Consider the following 21,068-nt stretch of genomic DNA (forward strand, 5'->3'; position numbering starts at 1 on the left):
CCCCCCGCCCTCCTCTTGGGCTCCAGGCAGCAGGAGGAGCGAGCCTGGGTCCAAGCTATCCTGGAGCTTTGAGTTTGCGGCCGCCAACCCCTGAGTCCACAGTGACCAGCACCAAGGTGGGTAAGAGCACCGCTCTGGGGAACCAGGAAAGGGAAGTGAAGAGCCTGGACCGAGAGAGTGGACAAATGGTAGGGAGCAGAGGGGGATGTTGCTTGGATAAGGGGCGAGAACTCCCCGCCTGCAGTGGCCCTGCTGTCTCCCATTAGACTACTGAGCCCCTTCCCGATGCTATTGCCCCTTCCTCAGTCCCCGCTTTTGCCAAACAGGGCTTCCTGGCACCTTAAGCCCCTGTGTCAGACCCTGGCCGGCCTGATAGCACTGCAGATCAAACCTCTCTCCCCGCGGCTTAGAGGAGCTTTAACTGTTTAAAGGACTGCTTTCCGCGAGAAAGGAGCAAAACTGGAGAGGGGTCGCGGTAGCAGTTGGCACAGCATAGCGGAGTAGAAGGGAACCTGGAGCGGCGGGAAATGTGAGTTAAAAGCTGGACAGATTGATAGGCACACTTCCCCTTTTCTGGGTGCCCTGCTAGAAGTCTTGCTGTTGGCCAGTTGTTTTCCAGATGTGCGTTCTTAGTCTGACTTGCCTATCTCTGGGTTGGAAGAAGGACCATGTCTCCCACTAGGCGGTTTTTAAGGTTGGTCCGCACTTGGCGTTGCGGGTGCATTTGGGGGCCTGCCCAAGCCTAGCGCGCTGCGGGTCAGACGAACGGTGCGGGAGCGGGGCTGCGATGCTGCGTGTGTGCGCGCCCGGCGCCCTCGGAGCTGGATCTCTAGGTGACTGGGGTGCTTCCCGAGTCTGGGGGGAACCTCAGAGGCTCAGGCCGCTCCAGCCTCCACGTTGCTAAGGCCGGCTCCTCGGGCGCCGAGCCGCCGCGCCTCTGCTCGCGGTTCCGAATGCCCAGGGTGCCGCTGGCCTTCGCTTCGTAGCCTCCTAAGTCCTTGACAAATTTATACCTCGTGTAAATTCTTTAGGAGTTCTGCGCTTCGTCAAAACTGACAAATGCGCTGGGAAATTTAATTCCAGTGGGCTGACCTCACTTTACATACTCGGAGATTTCATCCCAAAGAAAAAAGCCGTCCGCGGCCGGAGCCCGGCTATACCTGGGTGGGGAGAGTGGAGGCGGGGGGCGACCCGAAGAGTGGGGACTGTAGGTAAGAAGAGGGAGGAGAGGACTTTCCCGACCCCTGGCACGCTCACCCCTGCCTAAAGAGCAGTCTAATAGGGCGGGGAGTAGGGATCCAGGGAAGGAAGCCAGCTGTAGGGGGCCTGGGGAAGGGAGGGGAGGGAGAGTGTAGAGGAAGAAAAATTGGTCGCTGTGACAAGTAGCCAATTTTAACGTATCTAGTAAATGTTATACTTTTATGGACAGCGTTTGCTGGGCTTTTACAGCCTGCAGTAGCCACTTGATCTAGCGCCTTAAAGGGATCCCGGGAAAAGCGAACGCTTTGCTCCTGCTTGTAGTCTCTGACTTGAGCTGCTCAACCCACCCAGAGTTAAGGCTTTACCTGTAGGTGTCCTCTGGAGGGGGTCGCGAGCCCTTAAGGGGACTTTGTTCCCTGAAAGAAGAAGAGGTTGGGTACTCTGTGAGGAAGAAAAAATAGAAATTGCAGTGGCATGTGGTTGTATATCCATGGTCCCCATTCCTTTCACAGTGACCGAGGCTAAGCTTGTGGTCTTGAGTTGACGCCCGAGGAGGGGCCCTAAGGTGGGGGAGGGGTAAACTCCTTCTTCTTCCCAAAACTATGCTCCTAATAATCAAAGTTTTGAGAGAATGGGAAAGGATATGAGACTGCAGACCTTTTCATATCTAGCACAGTAAGTAAAGTAGACTCTATTTTTTTAAATACAAAACAAAAAAGAAATGTCCTTATCTCTCTAAACACAAACACCAATTTCTCTAGGCTGCGCTGTGATGGAGGGGGCTCCAGTCCAAGTCTTAACTTTCGCTCTGTTTTCCCTCAGAATTTTGATCCTTGTTCTCGGGGCCTTGGTTTCCTACTCTCTAAAGTGAAGAGGAGGAGAAGAGGGAGGGAGAAAGAGGAGGGGGAGTTCTGTTCCTTTTGCACTCTCTTCGGGGAGAACAGGGACATAGTCGCCGCCAAAAAGAAAAAAGAAAGAGTTGACTGTTTTAAGGAGAAAATCGCCGACTTCCAAATTGCTCTCACCTTCAAGCCTGAGCTCAGGGATTGAAGTCATTGACTACCAGGCGGGAGAAACTTCGGGCTTCGACTTTGGCTGGCCCGGGTTTCCCACCTTTCCCGGCTTTCCCATTTAGGAAAGACTTCCTCTTAGCAGCGGCCTCCGCCCCCCACATACACACATTCTGACACTTTGCTTGGGTCTAAGCCTAGGTCTGGATATTCAGGTCCCAAGTATATTGCCTTCCGACCTGTACACCCTTCCCACCCAATCTCAGGCATCACACTCGGGAACTTTTCTTTCTCAATGCCCGTCTTGGGAACTTCTAGTAAGACAAATAGTTTTCATTTCATATAGTAGAAAGGACTCTTGTCCTATGTCCTTAGGTCTCTGTCCATTGAATGGTGACAATGAATTTAAATCCTTTGTGCCGGGTCTCCTCCCTCCATCTGATTGTCGCGTTAGCTCTTGACTTTCTTCCACCTTTCCTTTAGCACCCCCAGACCCCATTGAGTAGTTAGAAAAACAGCCGTTGTTGAAAGTTTGAAACTTTCTATCTCATTCTCATGACTTTGGTACTGGTTCTTGTTCTCCCAGACAATGGCCATCAGTTTTCAAGGCCCTCTCAAGGTCCCCAAGGCAGTGTGAAAATTGTCTGCCCAGGAGTTTTGTGTACTTCAGTTCCTCTCACCTAAAAAGTCACCTATACCTTCCCCTCACCTGAGACCTGTCCCGATAGGGAGGTGCCTCCCTGAACTGAATTGAACCTTTAGGAGGCTGCCCAAGATGGCAGCAACCTTAAAGATTAGGTCCCTGGCTGTGAGCTCGGAACAGAGTGGTCGCTGACTGGGGATTTAAAAAAAAACCGCAACTGAGCCGCAAACACTGGATTTCAGAGTAGGAAAGTTCCTTCTCTGGATTTCAAATCCTGTTTACAAAAATTTGTAGGTCCCCTCAGTCTGCTCCTAGATCTATCCTCTCAAGAGGACAATATTTGGAAACTATAGCTCTCGGAGTTCTACTCTGGCCTGCTCCATAGCTTCTCACCCCCCCCCCCAACACAGAGAGAGAGAGAGAGAGAGAGAGAGAGAGAGAGAGAGAGAGAGAGAGAGAGAGAGAGAGAGAGAGAGAGAAATTATCGAGAGGAAAGTGCTCTCTAGACCCTTCAATCCGTGAATTCGGAATTCTCAACTAAGAAAGGTTGAGGCAAGTTAATTTAGGAGATTGGTTTGTCTAGGTAGGTAATATAAAGTTTACCGTTTTTCTTTCAACCCTCCTCTTACTCTGGGGCACAGAACCCAAGCATTGGATTGTTTCAGGGTTCCATATATATTGGCACCCATAGAATGAAGTTTTTTCTCCTTAACACCAGTGAGTAGGGTCTCTAGCACAGCCGACTCCCCCGAGAAGCTAGGGAGTGTGTAAGGGCGGGGGGAGGAAGCGCCGAAACAGAACCTGGGCTCCTTGTTGACAGGGTACAGCGTAGTCCACATCCCCCCTCCTTGGTTCCCCTTTCCCCTTCCTCAGCCTTGTGTCTGGTCGGAAGGCCCCGAGGGAAGGGGCTTAAGCGCCTAGCTCTGCCCTGGCTCATTGAAGCCTTGGGGTTTCATTTGTGTCTGTTAAAATAAAATAACCCTACTTAAGACTGTTTTTCCAAATTCCCCCAATTCTACACACACACACACACACACACACACACACACACACACACACACACACACACAAGCCCCCGGCATCCCTCCGCCAAACATTTTCTCCACCCGCTCTCTTTGGAGGCCCAGAAGCGGAATTCATCCTTTGGAGGCATAGAGGGAGGGGGATATTGTCTTTTTTTGTTGGGGGGGACGGAAAGAGATGAGGAAAAACGAGATGTCGGGGTCTCCAGGCGCAATCTGAAGAAGGGTAGGTGGTCCCTGCCCATTTATTTAACTAAACTGGGTTTTCTAGTTTGAACTTATCCACTTCACTAAGAGGCTTAAAACAGGAATGTCACTTGAATAGCTGGCCTAGAGGCGATTTTACAGACCCTACTCTCAAAACAAATTCTTTTTCCTCCTTTGGGGGGGGGGGGGGGGGGAAGGAGAGGGAATTAAGGAGAAAAAAAGTAGCGAAGAGACATTTAGAGAAGTAGGGGAAAGAGTGAGGAATCCTACATTTGCCAGGCTTCGCTTTTCCCCAAGAGGGTTTTTGGTTTGAAGCCCAGGAAATGGTGGGGTGTAAGCCCGTGTGTGTAACCCAAATCAGACAGCCGCGACCCACACCCATTAACATTTTAAAACAGAAATTGGTCTGAAAACTCTAATTCTTATTCTACCCTACTCATTCCGACTTGTCTCCGGCTCCCCTACCTGGGAAAAGTCAAATTTCAACTTTGCCTCGTGAACCTCCTTCAGTGCATCCTGAACCAACGTGCGGGGCCAGTCCTCAGTCAGATTCGTCCCAGTCTAGTCCCCAAGTCCAGAATATTCCCCAACTCAGTCCGGGTCAGAGCTATCTAGCCAAACAGAGTCCTGCCAGGAGAAGCAACCTCAGGGATTAACCCGCTCCCATGCCCAGCACCTGCCCCTGTCCCTGCCTCTGCCCAGGCAGAAGAGGAAAAGGTCAATAGAGGTTTCAGTTTCCTCATCTAGTATTAAATGACTCCTAGGGTCCCTCCTATATTCCCAGGACCTGGAGACATGGCCTCAGGATTAGTTGCACCCAGAGAGAACCCTGGCTCTTCTTGAAACCTCTCTCTCGAACTTTGGGTTATTTTTTCCCCTTAGAATCAGAGAGAACCAAAATGGGGGCAGAGAAGAACTTATGATGTCACAGGTACACATACCTAAGAGTCCTGATATCAAGTCTTTAGGTGCTTTTAGGATTTGTGTCTATGCAGCTCAGTGTGCCACATGTTGAGAGTGGATGCAGTTATCTTACCTGTGTGCTTATCAATATATATTTGCCTTTATCAATGCTATGAAAGTTAGCAAAAGTGTTATTTGTATCTACATGTAATGTGCATTTATAAAATGAGTGGGCATACTAATGTATATGTACAAAAATAAAAGAATCTATATGCCTGGTTCTGTGCTCCTATGAGAATTTTTATACATTCCTATGTGCTCTTGCATTAATATGACATTATATAAAATACAAAATGAAGTGTGAGCCTGACCTGTAATGATGCTGCAAAATTTCCCAGGAATCAGTCAAAAAGCAACCAAATTGGAGGTTTGTTTTTAGGGTCATAGAGATCTGTGTGGGGGCACTCAGGGTATCTAACAAATACCTCAAGCTAATGATCTGAGTGACTTAGGAAATTCTGTGCAGCTTAGGCACTGGTACTTATTTTTCCAGGTACAAAGCTAAACCTTTAACAATCTCACCTAATTTTGACTAGAAGGCTCTGCAAAGTGTTTTCTTCCAGGGATTTATTTCCCAAGTCCCCCTACTTTTTCTTTACCCTGACCTTGGTTAGTCTTCTATGAGAGAAAGAAAGGATTCCCTCAATCTTTGGTTGTGGGTCTCTTCTCTCTAGGATCCTGCAGGAAAGGATTATGAGGGGGCAGCAGGCAGGCGGTAGGGAAGTGACTAATAGATGACAAATCAGAAGCTTTTGCAACCTAGTTCGGGCTGCTGGAATAGAAGGGGCCAGGTCCTTGGCCAGGACCCTTTCCCCCAGGAGCCTAGGTCTCAGTCCAAGTTGGGCTAGACAATGGGGTAGTGGGGTGTAGAAACAGACCAAAGTGTTCACAGTTTATTGAGGCTTGGCGAGAACCCATAGGTTTAGGTATCAAGAGCAAGCTACCGGAACATTGCCAGTCAGCTCTCACAAGTTACCCCAACTCCCTCAACCTCAGGAGCCTGCCTCACCTAACGCTTTTCAAATGTTCCAGCACATCAGTCTAACTTCGAAGCTTCATCACCTTCATAAGCAAGCACCTTGGTTTAAAAAAAATAGACCTAGTTTACAGTACTCACAATGGTACATTTTATTGTCAAGGCAAATTCCCGAAGTTGCTAAAAGCCCTGAAACCACTGCACCAAAAACCCCAACTTCAGTCTTAGGTTGCCTTGCACCCATCTCCTGACTTTCTCCTAGTGGGGAATTTTCCACCCATTGTATAATGTCCTTCTTTGCCAGAGGGAGACCCCCAAACTCAAGCCGACCTTGAACGTTTAGTTTCCAACTCCAGCCTGGGATTTCGTCTGTCTGGCAGCTTTTGAAATTCATGTCACAGGAGTGTTTAGGGAAGGAAAGGGATCGGTCAGAGATTAGATATATTCTGTATACATATGCTTGTAGCTCTCTCTCTCTCTCTCTCTCTCTCTCTCTCTCTCTCTCTCTCTCAACATATATATATATATATATATATATATATATATATATATATATATGTTTTTTGTTTTGGATGTGCAAGATGAAAGTGGAACATTGTGAATAGGTTGAAAATACGTTACCATTACAAGTTCCTCCTGAAAAGAGAATTTGGAGAGTCCAGTTAAGAGCACACCCACACTGCCGGGCTTCACAAAGATACCTAGAGTCTATAGAAGGCAAGAATAGAAGCACCAGACTGTCCCTTCGTTGTGGGCGGGGGTGGAATCAGTTCAGCTCTTTTGGGAAAAGACAGCCTTCAGCCTCTGTCCGAACTTCCTTCGGAGAAAAAAAAGTCTTGAGGTTGAATTTAAGGTAGATGTCAGAAACAAAATCTCTTCCCATGAACAAATCAAATGGGATTTTTTGGAGTGTTCACGGGGAAGTAAAACTAATTTTAAAACAAAAGGGAATGCATTTTGGTGAAAGGGTGGGATATCACTGGACTGGACTGGATTGGATTGAACTGGAATTCCCATTCTGTTAGTCGCTACTTTTGTCTCTGAGCTGGTGCTTTTTCTTCTCCCAGTCTCAGTTTTCCTCATCTGTAAAATGAGAAGAAATTTAAGTTAAATGATCCTTTAAAGTCCTACTAACAGTAAATCTAGGATCCAAATGTCTGATTAATTCTGCAAAGAGTGTAAGGAGGGAAGGGGAATTTCCAAGTTTCCAGAGTTTTAGGAATGAGATGAGGGTCCAGAACTAGACCACTATGCTTTCAAAAGCATGAAGAGAATCTAAAAGACTAGTACAGAGAACTCACCATATAATGGAGAGTGACCTGGTCTCTACTCATGCTACCTGAGGACTAGAAGAAAGGGGCGGGGGGGGGGGGGGGGGGAAGAGGAGGAGAAAAGAGTGCACATTATGGAATAGTAGTCCCCAGGCTGAGAGGATATGTGGGTTCCATGTTTGACCGATTCCAGAATTTCTTCGCAGAAAGAATGAAAACGCCTTCTCATCTTGTTCTGTGGATCTAGTTCTGATTGTCTGTGAAGTGAAGAAGGCCTCTGAAGGTCAGGAAAAGGGAGATTAAAGATAGGTGAATTCCTAGATTTGAAGGGGGGAGGGCGTTTTATATCATTTATCTCGAATGTTTAAAACCGAAATCCTGTGGCCCCAAGTGCATTTTTAAGAGGCCACAGGCCAAAATGTCAAAGGCCGCCTGAGCCCAAACTGAGCCCTCTCCCAGGTTCCGGAACAGTCTCAGCTGTCTGCCCCCAAACTCTTAAAGTTGTTCCCCCGCCTGCGAAAAAAGACGAAAACTATTGAACTATCATAGTTACCTGTAGGTGTGTCAAAAAAAAAAAACTCATAGAAGTACGGTTCTATTCGTGTCCAAATATCTCTGAGTTTGGGTGAAGAGTCCGGCATGCACGGTTGTGTGGCATTAGTAGACACTAAAGAGTGGTCTAAGTTTCAGGAGATATGCCCAGGATTCAGGAGATCTGCTCATTTGCAAAGTAAAAAACGGAAACTACAGTATTCAAGATTGTATGTGAGGGGGTACACCTTCTTATAAGTACTCTTGAAAAGCTCTGGGTTTCCCCGCCGCCAACAAGCCAGCTGTGGCCTCGGGTTCGGTTACTTTAGAAGCAGACTCATTTTTATATGCAGGGTTATTGGGGAGTGTGGGAGTTGATAAGCCTTTTTTTTTTTTGAATGAAATGTTCACACTGTCTCCCTTCTGAATAGTTAGCGTGTCTAATAGAAGTCTGGACTCCCCTTAACTCAAGACTCGAGAGGAGAGTCTAAAGAGAGAGAAGGGGGGGGGGAAACTTCTACTCTGGCTCATTCCTTCTTTAAAAATTTTTCTAAAGATCTAAGCAAAACCAACCGTATGAAAAATTAGAAGTCTAAAGTGATAGCACGGGAGAAAAGGAGAAGGGGAGAGATTTAAAGAAGAAAAGGGTAGAGAAGGGAAAGGCGGGGAAGAGACGGGACAGAAGAATTTGACCCCCCCCACAAGAAAAATTGGAATATGTTTTCTTAGACCTTCCACAAACTAGTTCAAAAGTTCTCTCTCACATCTTTTCTTAATTTAAAAGCAAAATACAGCGTCACAATGGATCAGTTAAGCTGCGTCTGAGTGAAAGAGAGGAAAGAGAGCGCCCAGGTTCTTGCAATTCCAGAGATCTCACTTCCAAATGCAGGCGACTTCCTCCCTCTAGTGAACTGCAGCTTCACCCTCTTCGTTGCCTTCCCCATTTCCCATTGCCGGTCCATTCCGAAGTCAACGGAGCTCCCGAATCTTTGAGATTCCCAGGTTTAGGAAGAAAGAAGTTGAAATAAAGGAGAGGAAGCAGGTTTGACAAATCTCCAGCCAGAACAGGATCTATCCAGGGCATGGCTGAAAGGATTCTTCCCTCTTAGATAACTAGACTATCCTGCTCTCCTCCCTCACCTACAGCCATACCTCCACTATTCCCTCCCTGCCAACCTTGATTCGACTGGGTCTAGAATGTGGGGACAGCATTATCTTATTTCTATCATCACTACCATACCTTTTTGGGTGACACCTTTTTTCATGAATGTCTTGCTAGTTACTTTAGTCCTGTTTTGGGAACATTTCCAGTACTAGGTCCTTTGTCTTTCTTGTAATATTTGTAGGTTAGGTCCTAGGTGTGGGGACCCTCTCAAACTCCAGAGAATTGGGGAGAAAAAGAGGAAACTTTGTTTGGGGAAGTTGGAAGATACAGATTAGAACTTCAAGGAATCCCAGCTGGGATCTGAGACTCAGGGTTAATCTCCAAGTTTCTGAGAAAGTCAAAAGATGATACATACTAGTCTAGCTATCGGTTAACAGGTTAAGGAGATTGGTTTCATAAACCCTGGATAACGGGATTACAAGAGGAACTTCCTAAAGGGAGGAAGAGAATGTATAGGGGACACACTCTGACTGAGTTACTAGTTTGGGTACTACTTTTTAAAAAGATCAACTAATAGAGGGAAAGTGTTCATTGAGTCCATTCCTCTGCCTTGGGGACAAAAGATGTCTCTAGTTGACTCGTTTTTGGTGTTTGTCTTAGGCTCATATTTAGAGGTCAGATCTTTTTGGAGTGGGGGGGTATAGCATGACTATACAAGTCATAGGCACACCAGCCCCTGCCTAAACAAAAGGAAAGGAGGAAATAAGGGGTCACAACCTAATCACTTCTGCCCCTTAACTCCTATCTAGGGGAACCCAGGGCCATCAGTATTTGCTCATGGCTCAGAAAAGCAAGTTAAAAATTGTCCAGTGAAATCTCTCAGGCAATCTTTAGCCAGGATTTGGCAGATCTGGTACCGGGAGAGGAGTTTACAAAGATTATCCCAAAGAAAAATATGGATTCCTATTCAAGGCCTCAAAGACCCTCCCCCCCACTCAGCCCAGGACACAAGGAGCCCTGGGAGTTCAAGGAGTCTTGCAGTGCATACCCAGGAGACTAGGAGTAGGCAGACACCGAATGACCTAAGGTTAATCTCTCTTTGTGTTAGCAACATTGTCCTTTGTACTATCTCAGGAAGTTGAATATATAGCTACACCTTGGCAAAAGAGGATTCTGAATGAGATGTAGTAAACTGTGTATACAGGTGAAGAGCACAACGGAACTGTGAGGACTTCGGGACATATATCATAGATAGCTTTATACATACCCGATGTAAAAAGTATTTAGAAATGTAAAATACATGGTATATAGCAAGGCAAATATTGCCTCAACAATATAATATATAATGTTATGTAAAGTCGGTCTTTGCTGAATTGTAACATTTACCGAAGCACAAAAGGTTCTGAGTTCATGTATTTGAAAAGACATAGACCTGAGTATGTACATATTACGTGAGTGTCTCCTCTTCTCAGTGGTCTGTAATGGCTCCCAACTTCTCATAGTCTTTCAGGTAAAAGGGGACTGGAGGAAAGACCTCTAGGGTCCAGACTTTCCCAACTCTTCTGCGCACAACCATAATAAGAGAAACCTGGTACTAATGAGACCATTTCATCTAGAAATACGTTTCTTTTTTTCCCTAGTACTGTAAAAATTGACCGTAATGTGGAGGCCATAGAAAAGGTATGGGTGTATAATGAACAAGAATCGCTGGTTTCTTTTAATTTTGAGATACTGCTATTCCCCCACCCCACCCCCACCCTGCATCCTTTCTCCAAATAAGATCTAGAGTTAGGGGCGCTGAAAAGAAGATAAAGACATTCTCAGGCAATAGTAACTCACACCTCACACCCTTCCAGGAACCAGCATTAGGTATTGTATATACCTATTCTAGAGGTTATTCTTATTCTATAGATTTGGTGTATGCATTTAAATATGCTGGGATTGGCAGAAGGCTAATAGTCCAGGGAGTTAATTTTGTGGGGGGAACAATCAAGGGCTTCGGTATCATCTGACACTAATAGAACGCACAAAACTATGGCTGCATTGTGAAGCCAAGGCTGAAATCAACATGTCACTTAGAGTGGAAAGAGAGAAGGAAAAAAAGACATATAAAGAGAGGTTACGGAGAAAGGGGTGGGGGACGGAGAGAACAGGAAAAAAATTAGAGAAAAGAGAAGTGAACAGAGATGGAAAGTGAGCTCAGAGACAGAAATCGAGATTTACTGAGATGGATTGAAAAGAAAAAAATTAGAATGGAGAGAGAGAGAGAGAGAGAGAGAGAGAGAGAGAGAGAGAGAGAGAGAGAGAGAATAGGGAGGGAGGGAAACACAAGGGGAGGAAGAGAGGGGGAGCAGAGGAGGAGGCAACTTGAAAACTAGATTCCGCCCTCCCTCCTTTCTCTCCTCCTCTCCCCCACCTTCCACCCTCCTCCCTTTCTCACCCCCCAACCCCCAGCGCAGGGACTGCTGGAACCTAGTGGAGTGCGTTGTTGCTTTAAGACCGCCTCTGTCCGCAGCCCTGGGTGCCTTAGAAACAAGTTACATATATGGGGAGCTGCAGCAGGCGTGCTGCGCTTAGGGCTCTGGGAGGCTACGAGCTCTGGAAAGAGTGATCTCCCCGCGAGACGCGGAGGTTTTGACCTTGCAAGGGGAGGAGCTGAGTTTTAACTGCTGGCATTTGTTGGGCTGCAGGTCACTTGCGTCTCGGCTGCGGTGCACCGCTCCCGTTCGCTTCGGCTCGGCTGAGCCTTCCTGCGGCAAGGGGGGCCCCTGGGCCCGCCAAGCGCTGCCCATGGGGCGGAAGGAGTGCGGCTGCCGGCGCTGCAGCCCGGGGGCGCCCAGTGGTCTGCCCGCTTAGGCGCTGTCTCTTTCTCCCCCCAGATCCGAGGGAGCCTTTGGATAGAGGGAGAGTCCGGGCTGCCCGCGAAGGTCCAAATCTGGTGCCGGGCCCCAGCCGGAGCAGCCTAAAGGACTAGTAGCCCCCGCGCCCAACTGGCTGCTGGGGACCGGGAGCTGCGCCCGAGGCCTCCAGGCCCCCGCCACTGCCGCCATGGATTCCTTTAAAGGGGGTATGGGCCTGGAGCGGCTCCCCGAAGGACTTCGGCCGCCGCCTCCCCACGACCTGAGCTCCAGCTTTCACCTGGCCCGTGCTTCTGACTCCCGAGAACCCCTGGAGAACTCCGCAAGCGAATCCTCCGACACAGAGGTCCCAGGTAAGACTCTCCCCGCCTCCCCGTCCCACGCTACCCCTCCCCCCGCCTGCACTTCCTTCTCCTCCTTCTCCCCCTATTGTGACCTCCTTAGTAAACTGAGAAACCTAGAGGTGGTGGGTACTGAGTCGTGGGGGAAAGGCACGGAGTACGAGAGAAACCTTGACCCAGAGAGGCCCAGAGATTACGGGCAGCCGAACTGGGGTATGCCCCTCAGTACGGAAGCATGCCTGTCACCAGAGCTACGGGTGCGTGGGGAACTTGTACAGCCTTGACAGAGCCAACGAAAGTCTCCTGCCCAGGCTGGCAGGCCCCGAGTGTTCCCGAAAGGAATCATAATATCCCCCCACACACACACTGACTATAGAGGAGATCCAGGTTCTTCCCTCGCTTCTTTCTTTCCCGGAAGAGGATAATTATTCTTACACACTCATCGCAAAATATCGTACTCTTTTAAGTACGTGTTTTTGTTGTTGTTTTTAAATTATGTTACCCCTCCCTGACAAAAAGAAAGAAAGAACGTAAAACAGAGACACGGGGAGAAGGTTACAGTCTATATTCTCCCGGAGCAATTAATGGATACGATAGGTTTGGCAAAGGTGGTGTTTCAAGCCAATGGGAAGCTAATGATTTTAAAGGATTCCGTGTGGAAAGAAAGAGGGGAGAAAGGAAAAAATTGACAAATAATCATCTAGAGAGATAGTTGAGCAAGAAAGAGAAAAAAAAAGGTGTGGGTGGGTGGGTATGAGAGAGACAGAGACACAGATACAGATACAGAATCAGAGACACACAGAGAGAGCGAGAACACCGGAATGAAATTTTTAGAAGGGACAAATAGCGGGAGAAGAGCGGGAAAATGAGCAGAACTGAGTAAGAGAAGATTAAAGTTCTGCCCTGTGCCTTCTAGGCGCGGTTCCGGGATCCAGGGACCAGGGAGGCCAATATTAGGCGGGATCTCCAAGGCCCAAAGCTATCCCGGGGCTTGGGGCCAAGCGCCCTCCCTCTTGCCCTCCTCAGGCAGAGAAACAAGCAGTGCTTGCCTGGTGTAACCTGAGCACGGGAGGGGGGGAGGGGGGGAAGGTCCAGAGATTTTTTTCAGTCAATTTCGCTCTAGGTTTTTGCGCAGGACTTTGGGGCTGCCGAGTGACCCCTTTTTAGAATTTAATTCTGAAAGCTGTAGGCTCTCCTTTTCGTTTTCAAAAACTGTTCCAGACATGGGAGCTAGAGAGTTAAGTAGATATTGATAGACAGATTGCTCTCTGGGGCTAAATCTTAGCCCGCTGGAGGCCCCTGAGAGCCAGCCCCACATGCTCTATTTTCCAGACAGGGAAATCCTCCATTCACCCAGAGGGAGGAGAAAGAAAAAGGAAAATTGGTTTTCAATTAATATATTTAATTTTTCATTTGGGCGTATTTTTTTTTAAGATACAGAGTATGTGTGGTAAGGTTGAGGGGAAGAGAAACAAGATTAATTTAAGACTAGGTGATGATTCACTTTCTGTTTGCGAAAGTTCAAATTCAATATAATTCAATCTTCACTATCCTGAGTATAAATCAAAGATAGAATCCCCTGAATATCCAGGGAAGAACTGGGGGATCATTTTCTACTTGTCCTTGACAAACCCCAGCTCATATAAAATATACAGATTTTTATGTAGAATTAAATTTAGAAAGAATAGAGGGTAGCCAGGCTCCTCAATAATCTGCAACTGTGCATCAGTTGTGCCCCCCCAATTTCACTTACCCTAGCTATAATCTCTGTTATCTATATTATATATATATATATATTAGTATATGTGTGTTTCAATATCTATGTCAGTGAGGACTGGGTATTTTCCTCCTTTTGAGAGTTTTTGTAACTATAAATTTCTTTGTTTAGTTTTACGTAAAAACCTGTGCTTTTCTTCATTTGTGTGTTTCTGTCTATAAATGCTCAAGAATTTGCATTCGTGCATGTTTCTCAGTGTGTCGTTAAATATCTGTATTTTTTGGTGTTGATATATTCTTCTCTTTTGTGAATCTATAAATGCCGGCCTTTGTATTTGCGCCTTTTTTTCTGCATCTATGTTTCTTTTTGTCTGTAAATGCCTGGTTTCCTTCTTCAATTTGATTCTGGCATGTGTGTGTTTCTTCATCTGTTGTTCCTTACAAGTATGTGATTTTCTATCATAAGATTTTTTTCCATGTTTCTAAAACATAGCCTTTTCTTTCTGACTTTAACGTTCTCTTCTTAACTTTCCATTTGAGTTTCTGCTAATGTTTCTGCAAATGTCTGTGTATTTTTTGCCTATGAATGTTAATATAAATGTTTTTATGTTTTTCTGTGTTTGATTATTTTCCCCTGAGTTTGTATGCTTCTGTATTTCTCGAGATTTTTGTTTCTCTATGAATGTACTATTTTTGTCTCTGTGTGTTTCTCCATTTATGTCTACAAATGTCCATATGTGTCTTTGTGTATACAAATACTTATGTTTCTCTATGTTTGGATGTCTCTCTTTAACTCTGTTTGTGTTACTCTCTACTTGTTTCTAGTTCATAATCTAGATAGGCCTAAACTCAAGTATTTTTCTCTCACCTTCCATGTCTATAAGGTTTATCTAAGATTCCATGATCTGTTTGTATCTATGTTTGCGTTTTCATTCCCTTGCCTGAAAAGTGAGGCCTGGGAGAATTCAGCCCAAGGAGAATTTAGATTTTCCTCAAAATACCCATTACTATCACCATATCACTAGGGGACTCTGAATTCTCTGTCCCCTAGGATGATAGATAACTAAGCCCGAAGAGGGGAGGAGAGAGGGCAGGTGCTAGGAACTTGGGACAACAATTATAGGCTTGCTTAGAAAGGACTGGATACTGCCGAGTTCACCTAGGAGTTATCCCAGTAAAAGGAGCAATAATGGTACCAATAATAATGATATCGTAATAAGGAATAATAATACAAAAAACTCCAACTAATAGTAATTAATCAAAACCTAAAGCAATAATAACTAGTAATGGTAGCAGAACAACAATGTTATCGAAACCAAAAATTTCAGTAGCCCAACAATCAATTTGTAATTCTATTTCGACAACGGTAATAGCAACTGAATCAAAATTAACACAAATAATCGGAATTAAAGCAAAATTTCTATTTTTCCTAGCAGAAAACAAAACTCGGCCTCTTTCCATCTAGGACCTCACTAGTAAGGATTTAGCAGTGTGCTCTAACAGGCCCATTAGCGCGGGAGGGTAATACTCAAAAAGAATCTTGCCCAGGGGTCCTTTGGACGGGCAGGGAGGTAGGGTTAGGGTCTCAAGCTGTCCAGACAATTGGGTGATTCCTGTCTGGGCTGTGCGCCCTTGCAGAGAAGGACCGGAGCGGAGAAACCAAGGGCAGTGAGGACGGAGGTGGTGAAGACCCGGCCAAGAAGAAAAAACAGCGCAGACAAAGAACGCACTTCACTAGCCAGCAACTGCAGGAGCTGGAGGCGACTTTCCAACGGAACCGCTATCCCGACATGAGCATGCGGGAGGAGATTGCTGTGTGGACCAACCTCACCGAACCTAGAGTCCGGGTGAGCTGGAAGAGATGGACTGCATTGGGGTGGGGGGAGGCAGCTGGATTCTAGAGGAGATGATATATAGGAAAAGTTTGCACCTGTTAACAGAGCCCCCTACCCCCAAAACCAAGTCATTGTCAGGCCTCAGAAATTAGTATCCAACGACCGGAGAGACCTTTATCCTAGAAATTCTAGCTGGTCACGGAAGTAGTAGAAGGGGAAAAGAATAAGGCCCTACTTTCGGAGAAGGGACCCTTGGAATTAGTGGTAGCCCTGGTTAGCCATGGAGCTTTCAACCTAGTGGTGAAGAAAGAAGTAAGGGCAGGACTGAAGTCCAAGAGGGGATTGCAATCCGACTATTTTCCACTTCGTACAAGCGACCTCCTCTAACACAGACAAAACAAAGCATCTTTCCCTCCTGTGTTGCCCACTCAAGCTCCTCTTTTCACCCTCTTAATTCCCCCAGGCAGAGCCCACCGAGAAAAAAGCCCTGGAAAAAACCCCGATCAGCCCAAACGAAACTCACCACGGAGTAGTTAGAGAGAAGTGTGAAATAAAAAAAAAAAAAGCCTAGAGAGGTTAGATTCGAGCATCCAGAACCAAGTATTGACACGAGGGAAAGGGGCCCGAAGGATGCTGCTCGGGACTAGAGCCCAAGGCCAGGCAGGAACTCTGCGGCCCTAGAAAGTTATCAGCAAATGTTAAGGCGGACTCTGAAACCCTTAGAGCCAAATCCTCCTGAAGTACAGTACTTCCATTACCGGAACGGTTCCCACATACCTGAGTTTACAGGAACGGATCCCATACACCTCGGTTCGAAAAGACCCACTCCACCCTACATCTTCCTTGCAAATCTGCTCACAGACAGACACCTCAGAGCCACTCGCCCAGTTAGGGCATTTTCCAAACTTCCCTTTTTTTCCTGCTGGTAAAGCTCACATTTTTCACCAGTTTTGTAGTGATGTGCCATTACTAATCAGAATGAATTATATTCGAGAGTAAAGGACGCGCGCACACCCAACTACATACAACAGAGAGTTCAGGAGAAAGTCTCCTTGAGACTCCCTGAAGGAAAAAAAGGGGGTAGGGGAGCAAGGGAGAAACCCGGATCCAGCATCTAGCTGTATTTCCGTGCTAGCCAGCATCTAGCTGTATTTCCGTGCTAGTGGCCAAACGAATGCCTGCATTATAAATGCAACTATTAAATTATGGACAGGTAACATTGAATCTGCTCTTGTCTCTAGCACTTAGTTTCCAGAAAGCTTTACCGGGTATGCAAGCCTCTTTTCCCCTCATCCTCCGAGACCTGCTCAGTAGAGAATGCCCCAGCCACGCACTGGGACGCTGCAGTGCTCAGACGCAAAGTCAGATTTTTAAACAAGGGCCCTTTGTTCCTTTTTTGGAAGGTTTCCTCTCATGGCACCAAACCCAAACCAAATTAAAGAACCGAAGGGCATTCCCAAGTCACCTTCTGACTTTCCTGAAGAGGGAGAAAGGATCATCTAGGTAGGATCTGGGAGTCGAGGAGAAAGACCAAAAACAATTCAAGTGAGCTCCCTAAACTAGAATCTCCTCAGTCACGGCTGTTAGGCCGTGATGTTAAGATCAGAAATTATTCAGCGGAGAAGGGACAGGGTGCCAGCCTGCCAGCCGGCACCTAGGAAAGGGCTAAATTTGTGGGCCTGGGTACCGAGACCGACTCCAGTAACTCGGAGGCCTCCAGGCTGTTTGCACTAATCAGATAGAGCAAACTATTAGCAGATAAGCCTACTACTAGGAGGCGAGGATAATAGGCCTCGAGTCAACAGCTCTTGTGGACTTAGGGCCCCTCCGGCTGAGGGTCAGTGCTGTCCCCACTGCTAACTACAATTGGTCAGGCCCTTTTGAATAAGGAGTGGGTGTTGGAACTAGTATTGTTCAGAGGGACCTTCAGTGGATAGGCGCGGGAGACGGGGTGGAAGGTCGCAGTGCAAGGCACAGAGCTTGGGATGATATCTGTAGTCCCCTAAGTGTGTTACTATGACAACAACTTTAGGGCCACCTAAGTCCCTGAATCTGCGGGCATTTAAAGGGTCACAGATACAAATATGGGGGCCAATATATCACTTGGACAGGATTCTTTCCAAGGTCATGGGGAGCCGAGGGATGGAGATTGAGAGAAGAGATTTTGGGTTCTCTCGCTTACAACTCTTGAGAGACTCTCCTCACTAGAAGTCTCATTAAACTCTTCCTAGTCCTGACTACGTGCATTCTCTTCTCCTCAACCGAAGGAAGTTCCTTTCCAGAATCCCTTCCACTAGGGATTGCTTAGACCCAAAGGACCCTTTGCTCAGCGGGAGGTGGAGAAGCACAGTGCCTGAGGCCTAGTTCTGGGCTAGGTTAACATCTTCTAGGCCCAAGGGACCCTTTGTTCAGCGAGAGGTGGGGAAGCACAGTTCCGGCGGCCTAGTTCTGTTAGGCCAAACAGGATCTAGAAAATCATTCTGTCTTCTATCTTCGCTTTCAGAGAGATTCAAAATTTAGGACAGAAGCCCAGTGTTCGGGTCCTGATTCCCTTCTCCATTCCCCTCCTCCACTGGCTTCTCAGAAAAGCCTTGCCCCATCCCACCCCTAGATCTTCAAGTCTCCCTTCCCCCAACTTTTCTCCCCTCCTTCCTCAATAAAAAGGCGGCTTTACCGCCCAGTCAGCCCTCCTCCAGGGGCAGAGAGGGGATCGTTTATTTTCTGTAAAGGCAAATATTTGGATTAATCCCACGCAAGGATTGTAGACAGCCCGAACCAGCTCCTCTCTCCCCGCAGCTCTCCCGGTCCAAAGTCCGGTTCAGTCCAGTTTTAGGGAGGGGGGGGGGGACTGCTCTGTCTCAGTTGGGTGGGTCTGAGCCTGGGAGACTGGGGGAGGGAAACTCCAGGAGCAAAACAGACGAAACTGAATTAGATGTCCCCTTCGACTCTCCCTTGCTTCTTTGTTTGCTTGTTTAGATTCTTTTGTCAACCATCCTAGGAAGGGAAATCAGACCCAAAGTCCAAAAAATTAATATTACGAATCCCTGTCTAATCCAATTCCATTTTTATGATCTGAAACAGGGGAGTTTTGTTACGTTGTTTCAGCACTGGGAAAGGCAATGGAGGTAGCGGGGTTTGGGGGCCCCGAAATCAGACCAAAGACATCTAGATAGGTTAATTACTGATTTGGGGGGAATGGATGGCCAACGGGCAGAAAAATAATAAAAAAAATCGAGAAAAAGAAGGCCTTAAATCGCTTTGGGCAAACTCAGTAGAACAAGGGATAGAAGAGAAGATATTTTATTTAAGGAAGGAGTCTGAGATTGACGGAGGCAGGTAGAATCGGAAACTGAAGGAGAAATGGGATATTTCTGAGGGGCGAAAGACGAGTGATATTGGGGAAGGACAAAAGATCTAGGATTGTGGGGGATTAAGAGGGTCTGATATTGAAGAAATTAGGAAAGGATAATAGTTAGAGGTAGAGAGGAAACTAAAGAATGCCCTTTTGAGAGAGAAGTGTATGAAAATGGGAAAGATAAAGAGTTTGGTACAGAGGGAGAAATATCGACGACACTAGGACTGGGGGGGGGGGATGGGGGAGGTGGAGAGGGGGGAAAGGAAGAAAGTGTATTGATGGAGACCGCGGGAGAAGGCGAAGATGGTTCTCGGGAGGGAAGGCAGAGCACCTTGGTCCAGATATACTCATGCCCCTCGAGCCTAAACACTGACCCTGCCCTCCCCCTCTCCTTCCCCTTCTCCCAGGTCTGGTTCAAGAACCGCCGAGCCAAGTGGAGGAAGCGAGAACGGAACCAGCAGATGGACCTGTGCAAAAACGGCTACGTGCCGCAGTTCAGCGGGCTGGTGCAGCCCTACGAGGATGTGTACGCCGGCTACACCTACAACAATTGGGCCGCAAAGAGCCTCACGCCAGCGCCGCTATCCACCAAGGGCTTCACCTTCTTCAACTCCATGAGTCCGCTGTCCTCGCAGTCCATGTTCTCGGCTCCCAGCACCATCTCGTCCATGAGTATGCCCTCTGGCATGGGCCACTCGGCGGTGCCAGGCATGCCTAACTCCGGCCTCAACAACATCAACAACCTGAACAACCTCACTGGTTCCTCACTCAATTCGGCCATGTCGTCCAGCGCCTGCCCTTACGGCCCACCAGGCTCGCCTTATAGCGTCTACCGGGACACGTGTAACTCCAGCCTGGCTAGTCTCCGACTCAAGTCCAAACAACACTCCACGTTTGGCTACAGCAGCTTGCAGAGCCCGGGCTCCGGCCTCAATGCCTGCCAGTACAATAGCTGACCGCGTGGGGAGGGGGCCGGGCCGGGCCCGGCCAGGGCCAAGCCGGGGAGGAGGCTCCCAATCGGACTACCACGGACCACACGTATCTTTTACTCTCCTCTCTTTCTTCCCTACTCTGTTTTGTTGTTGTCGTTTGTTTGTTTGTTTGTTTGTTTTTGCTTTGTTTCTCCTCCTCCTCCACTCTCCCTTAAAAAAAAGACGTCGGGAAAAAAAAACCACGAATAAATGGATGAGTTGCAATTTCCCTCTGGATTATGCGGGTTGTATGTAATTACTTGAACTTGCACAAGCGTAGTGAAAAGGCCACTTTCCGGAGATCCGGCGGAGATGATAAAAAAGGGGAGAGGGGATGGGAGGGAGGGAGAAGTGGTGGCCAAGGGAGGGAGGGGTCCGTGCCAGCACCATAGTGGGCGGGATGGGGGGCGGGGGGCGAGCAGGAGGTACGGGAATTTGCCACTGCGGGGGTGGGGGGAGGGGGAAAGTGCAGAGCTGGGGGGGTGCTGAGGAAGAAGGTTTAACCTATTGGGGCTGAGACTTTTGCTTAAGAATAACGAGAAGAGGAGTGTCAACTTCTTAACAAAAGTTCTATTTATATCTGCCGTTACTGGGCGCTGGAGCATTGTCCGCCGCGCGGAGAATAAACTGTTTTTAAAATGCACGATTCTCTTGACTTTGTTTTCTTGAATTAAAAGGAGTGAGACAGGCAGGGGCTTGTCAAATGACCCTCTCCATCCGGCCTCCTGGAGCGGTGCAGCAGCATCTCTAGATTTGCACACCCCTAAGCTTAGGGAGAAACCTGGACAGGCACGCCTCGTCCTCCCAGCCAGTTTCTCGGTGCCCAGCCCATGAAAGGAGCCCAGAGCTTCAGCTCTCTCCGGGGGTCAAAGCCTGAGTCCTGACAGCTTCCACCTTTAGCCACTAAGTCGCCAAAGATCTGACTTGTTTTGTATGCGGCTCCCCCCCCAAAAAAAAGACCACGAATACAGCGCCCAGATCAGCCTAGCTTAGACGTCATTGCCTACTCACTAGACACTTTGCTATGCCTCTTTCCACTTTCCTTGTGCTGGGGCAAAAGAAGC

At 47.5% G+C, this 21,068-nt stretch overlaps 1 protein-coding gene across 2 annotated transcripts; it reads left to right on the forward strand.

Moving 5' to 3' along the window:
* Nucleotides 1–25: 25 nt before the first annotated feature.
* Nucleotides 26–20,233, forward strand: PITX1 (paired like homeodomain 1). 2 transcript variants are annotated; one of them, XM_074213522.1, is made up of 4 exons: nucleotides 26–116; nucleotides 11,808–12,139; nucleotides 15,482–15,690; nucleotides 19,441–20,233. In XM_074213522.1, the coding sequence occupies exons 2-4, from the start codon at nucleotides 11,977–11,979 to the stop codon at nucleotides 19,987–19,989; spliced, it is 921 nt and encodes a 306-aa protein (XP_074069623.1). In that variant the 5' UTR covers nucleotides 26–116; nucleotides 11,808–11,976; the 3' UTR covers nucleotides 19,990–20,233. The 2 variants fall into 2 exon arrangements, with proteins under 2 accessions (XP_074069623.1, XP_074069622.1); XM_074213521.1 differs by having other exon boundaries at nucleotides 48–188.
* Nucleotides 20,234–21,068: the final 835 nt, after the last annotated feature.

This window comes from Macrotis lagotis, chromosome 1 (genome assembly GCF_037893015.1).
Source record: "Macrotis lagotis isolate mMagLag1 chromosome 1, bilby.v1.9.chrom.fasta, whole genome shotgun sequence".
NCBI classification, from domain to species: Eukaryota; Metazoa; Chordata; class Mammalia; order Peramelemorphia; family Peramelidae; genus Macrotis; species Macrotis lagotis.

Coding starts and splice junctions, on each gene's coding strand:
- PITX1 (XM_074213522.1), top strand. CDS start 11,977: ATGGATTCCTTTAAAGGGGGTATGGGCCTGGAGCGGCTCCCCGAAGGA. Junction 12,140..15,481: donor CTCCGACACAGAGGTCCCAG/GTAAGACTCTCC, acceptor GCGCCCTTGCAG/AGAAGGACCGGAGCGGAGAA. Junction 15,691..19,440: donor TCACCGAACCTAGAGTCCGG/GTGAGCTGGAAG, acceptor CCCTTCTCCCAG/GTCTGGTTCAAGAACCGCCG.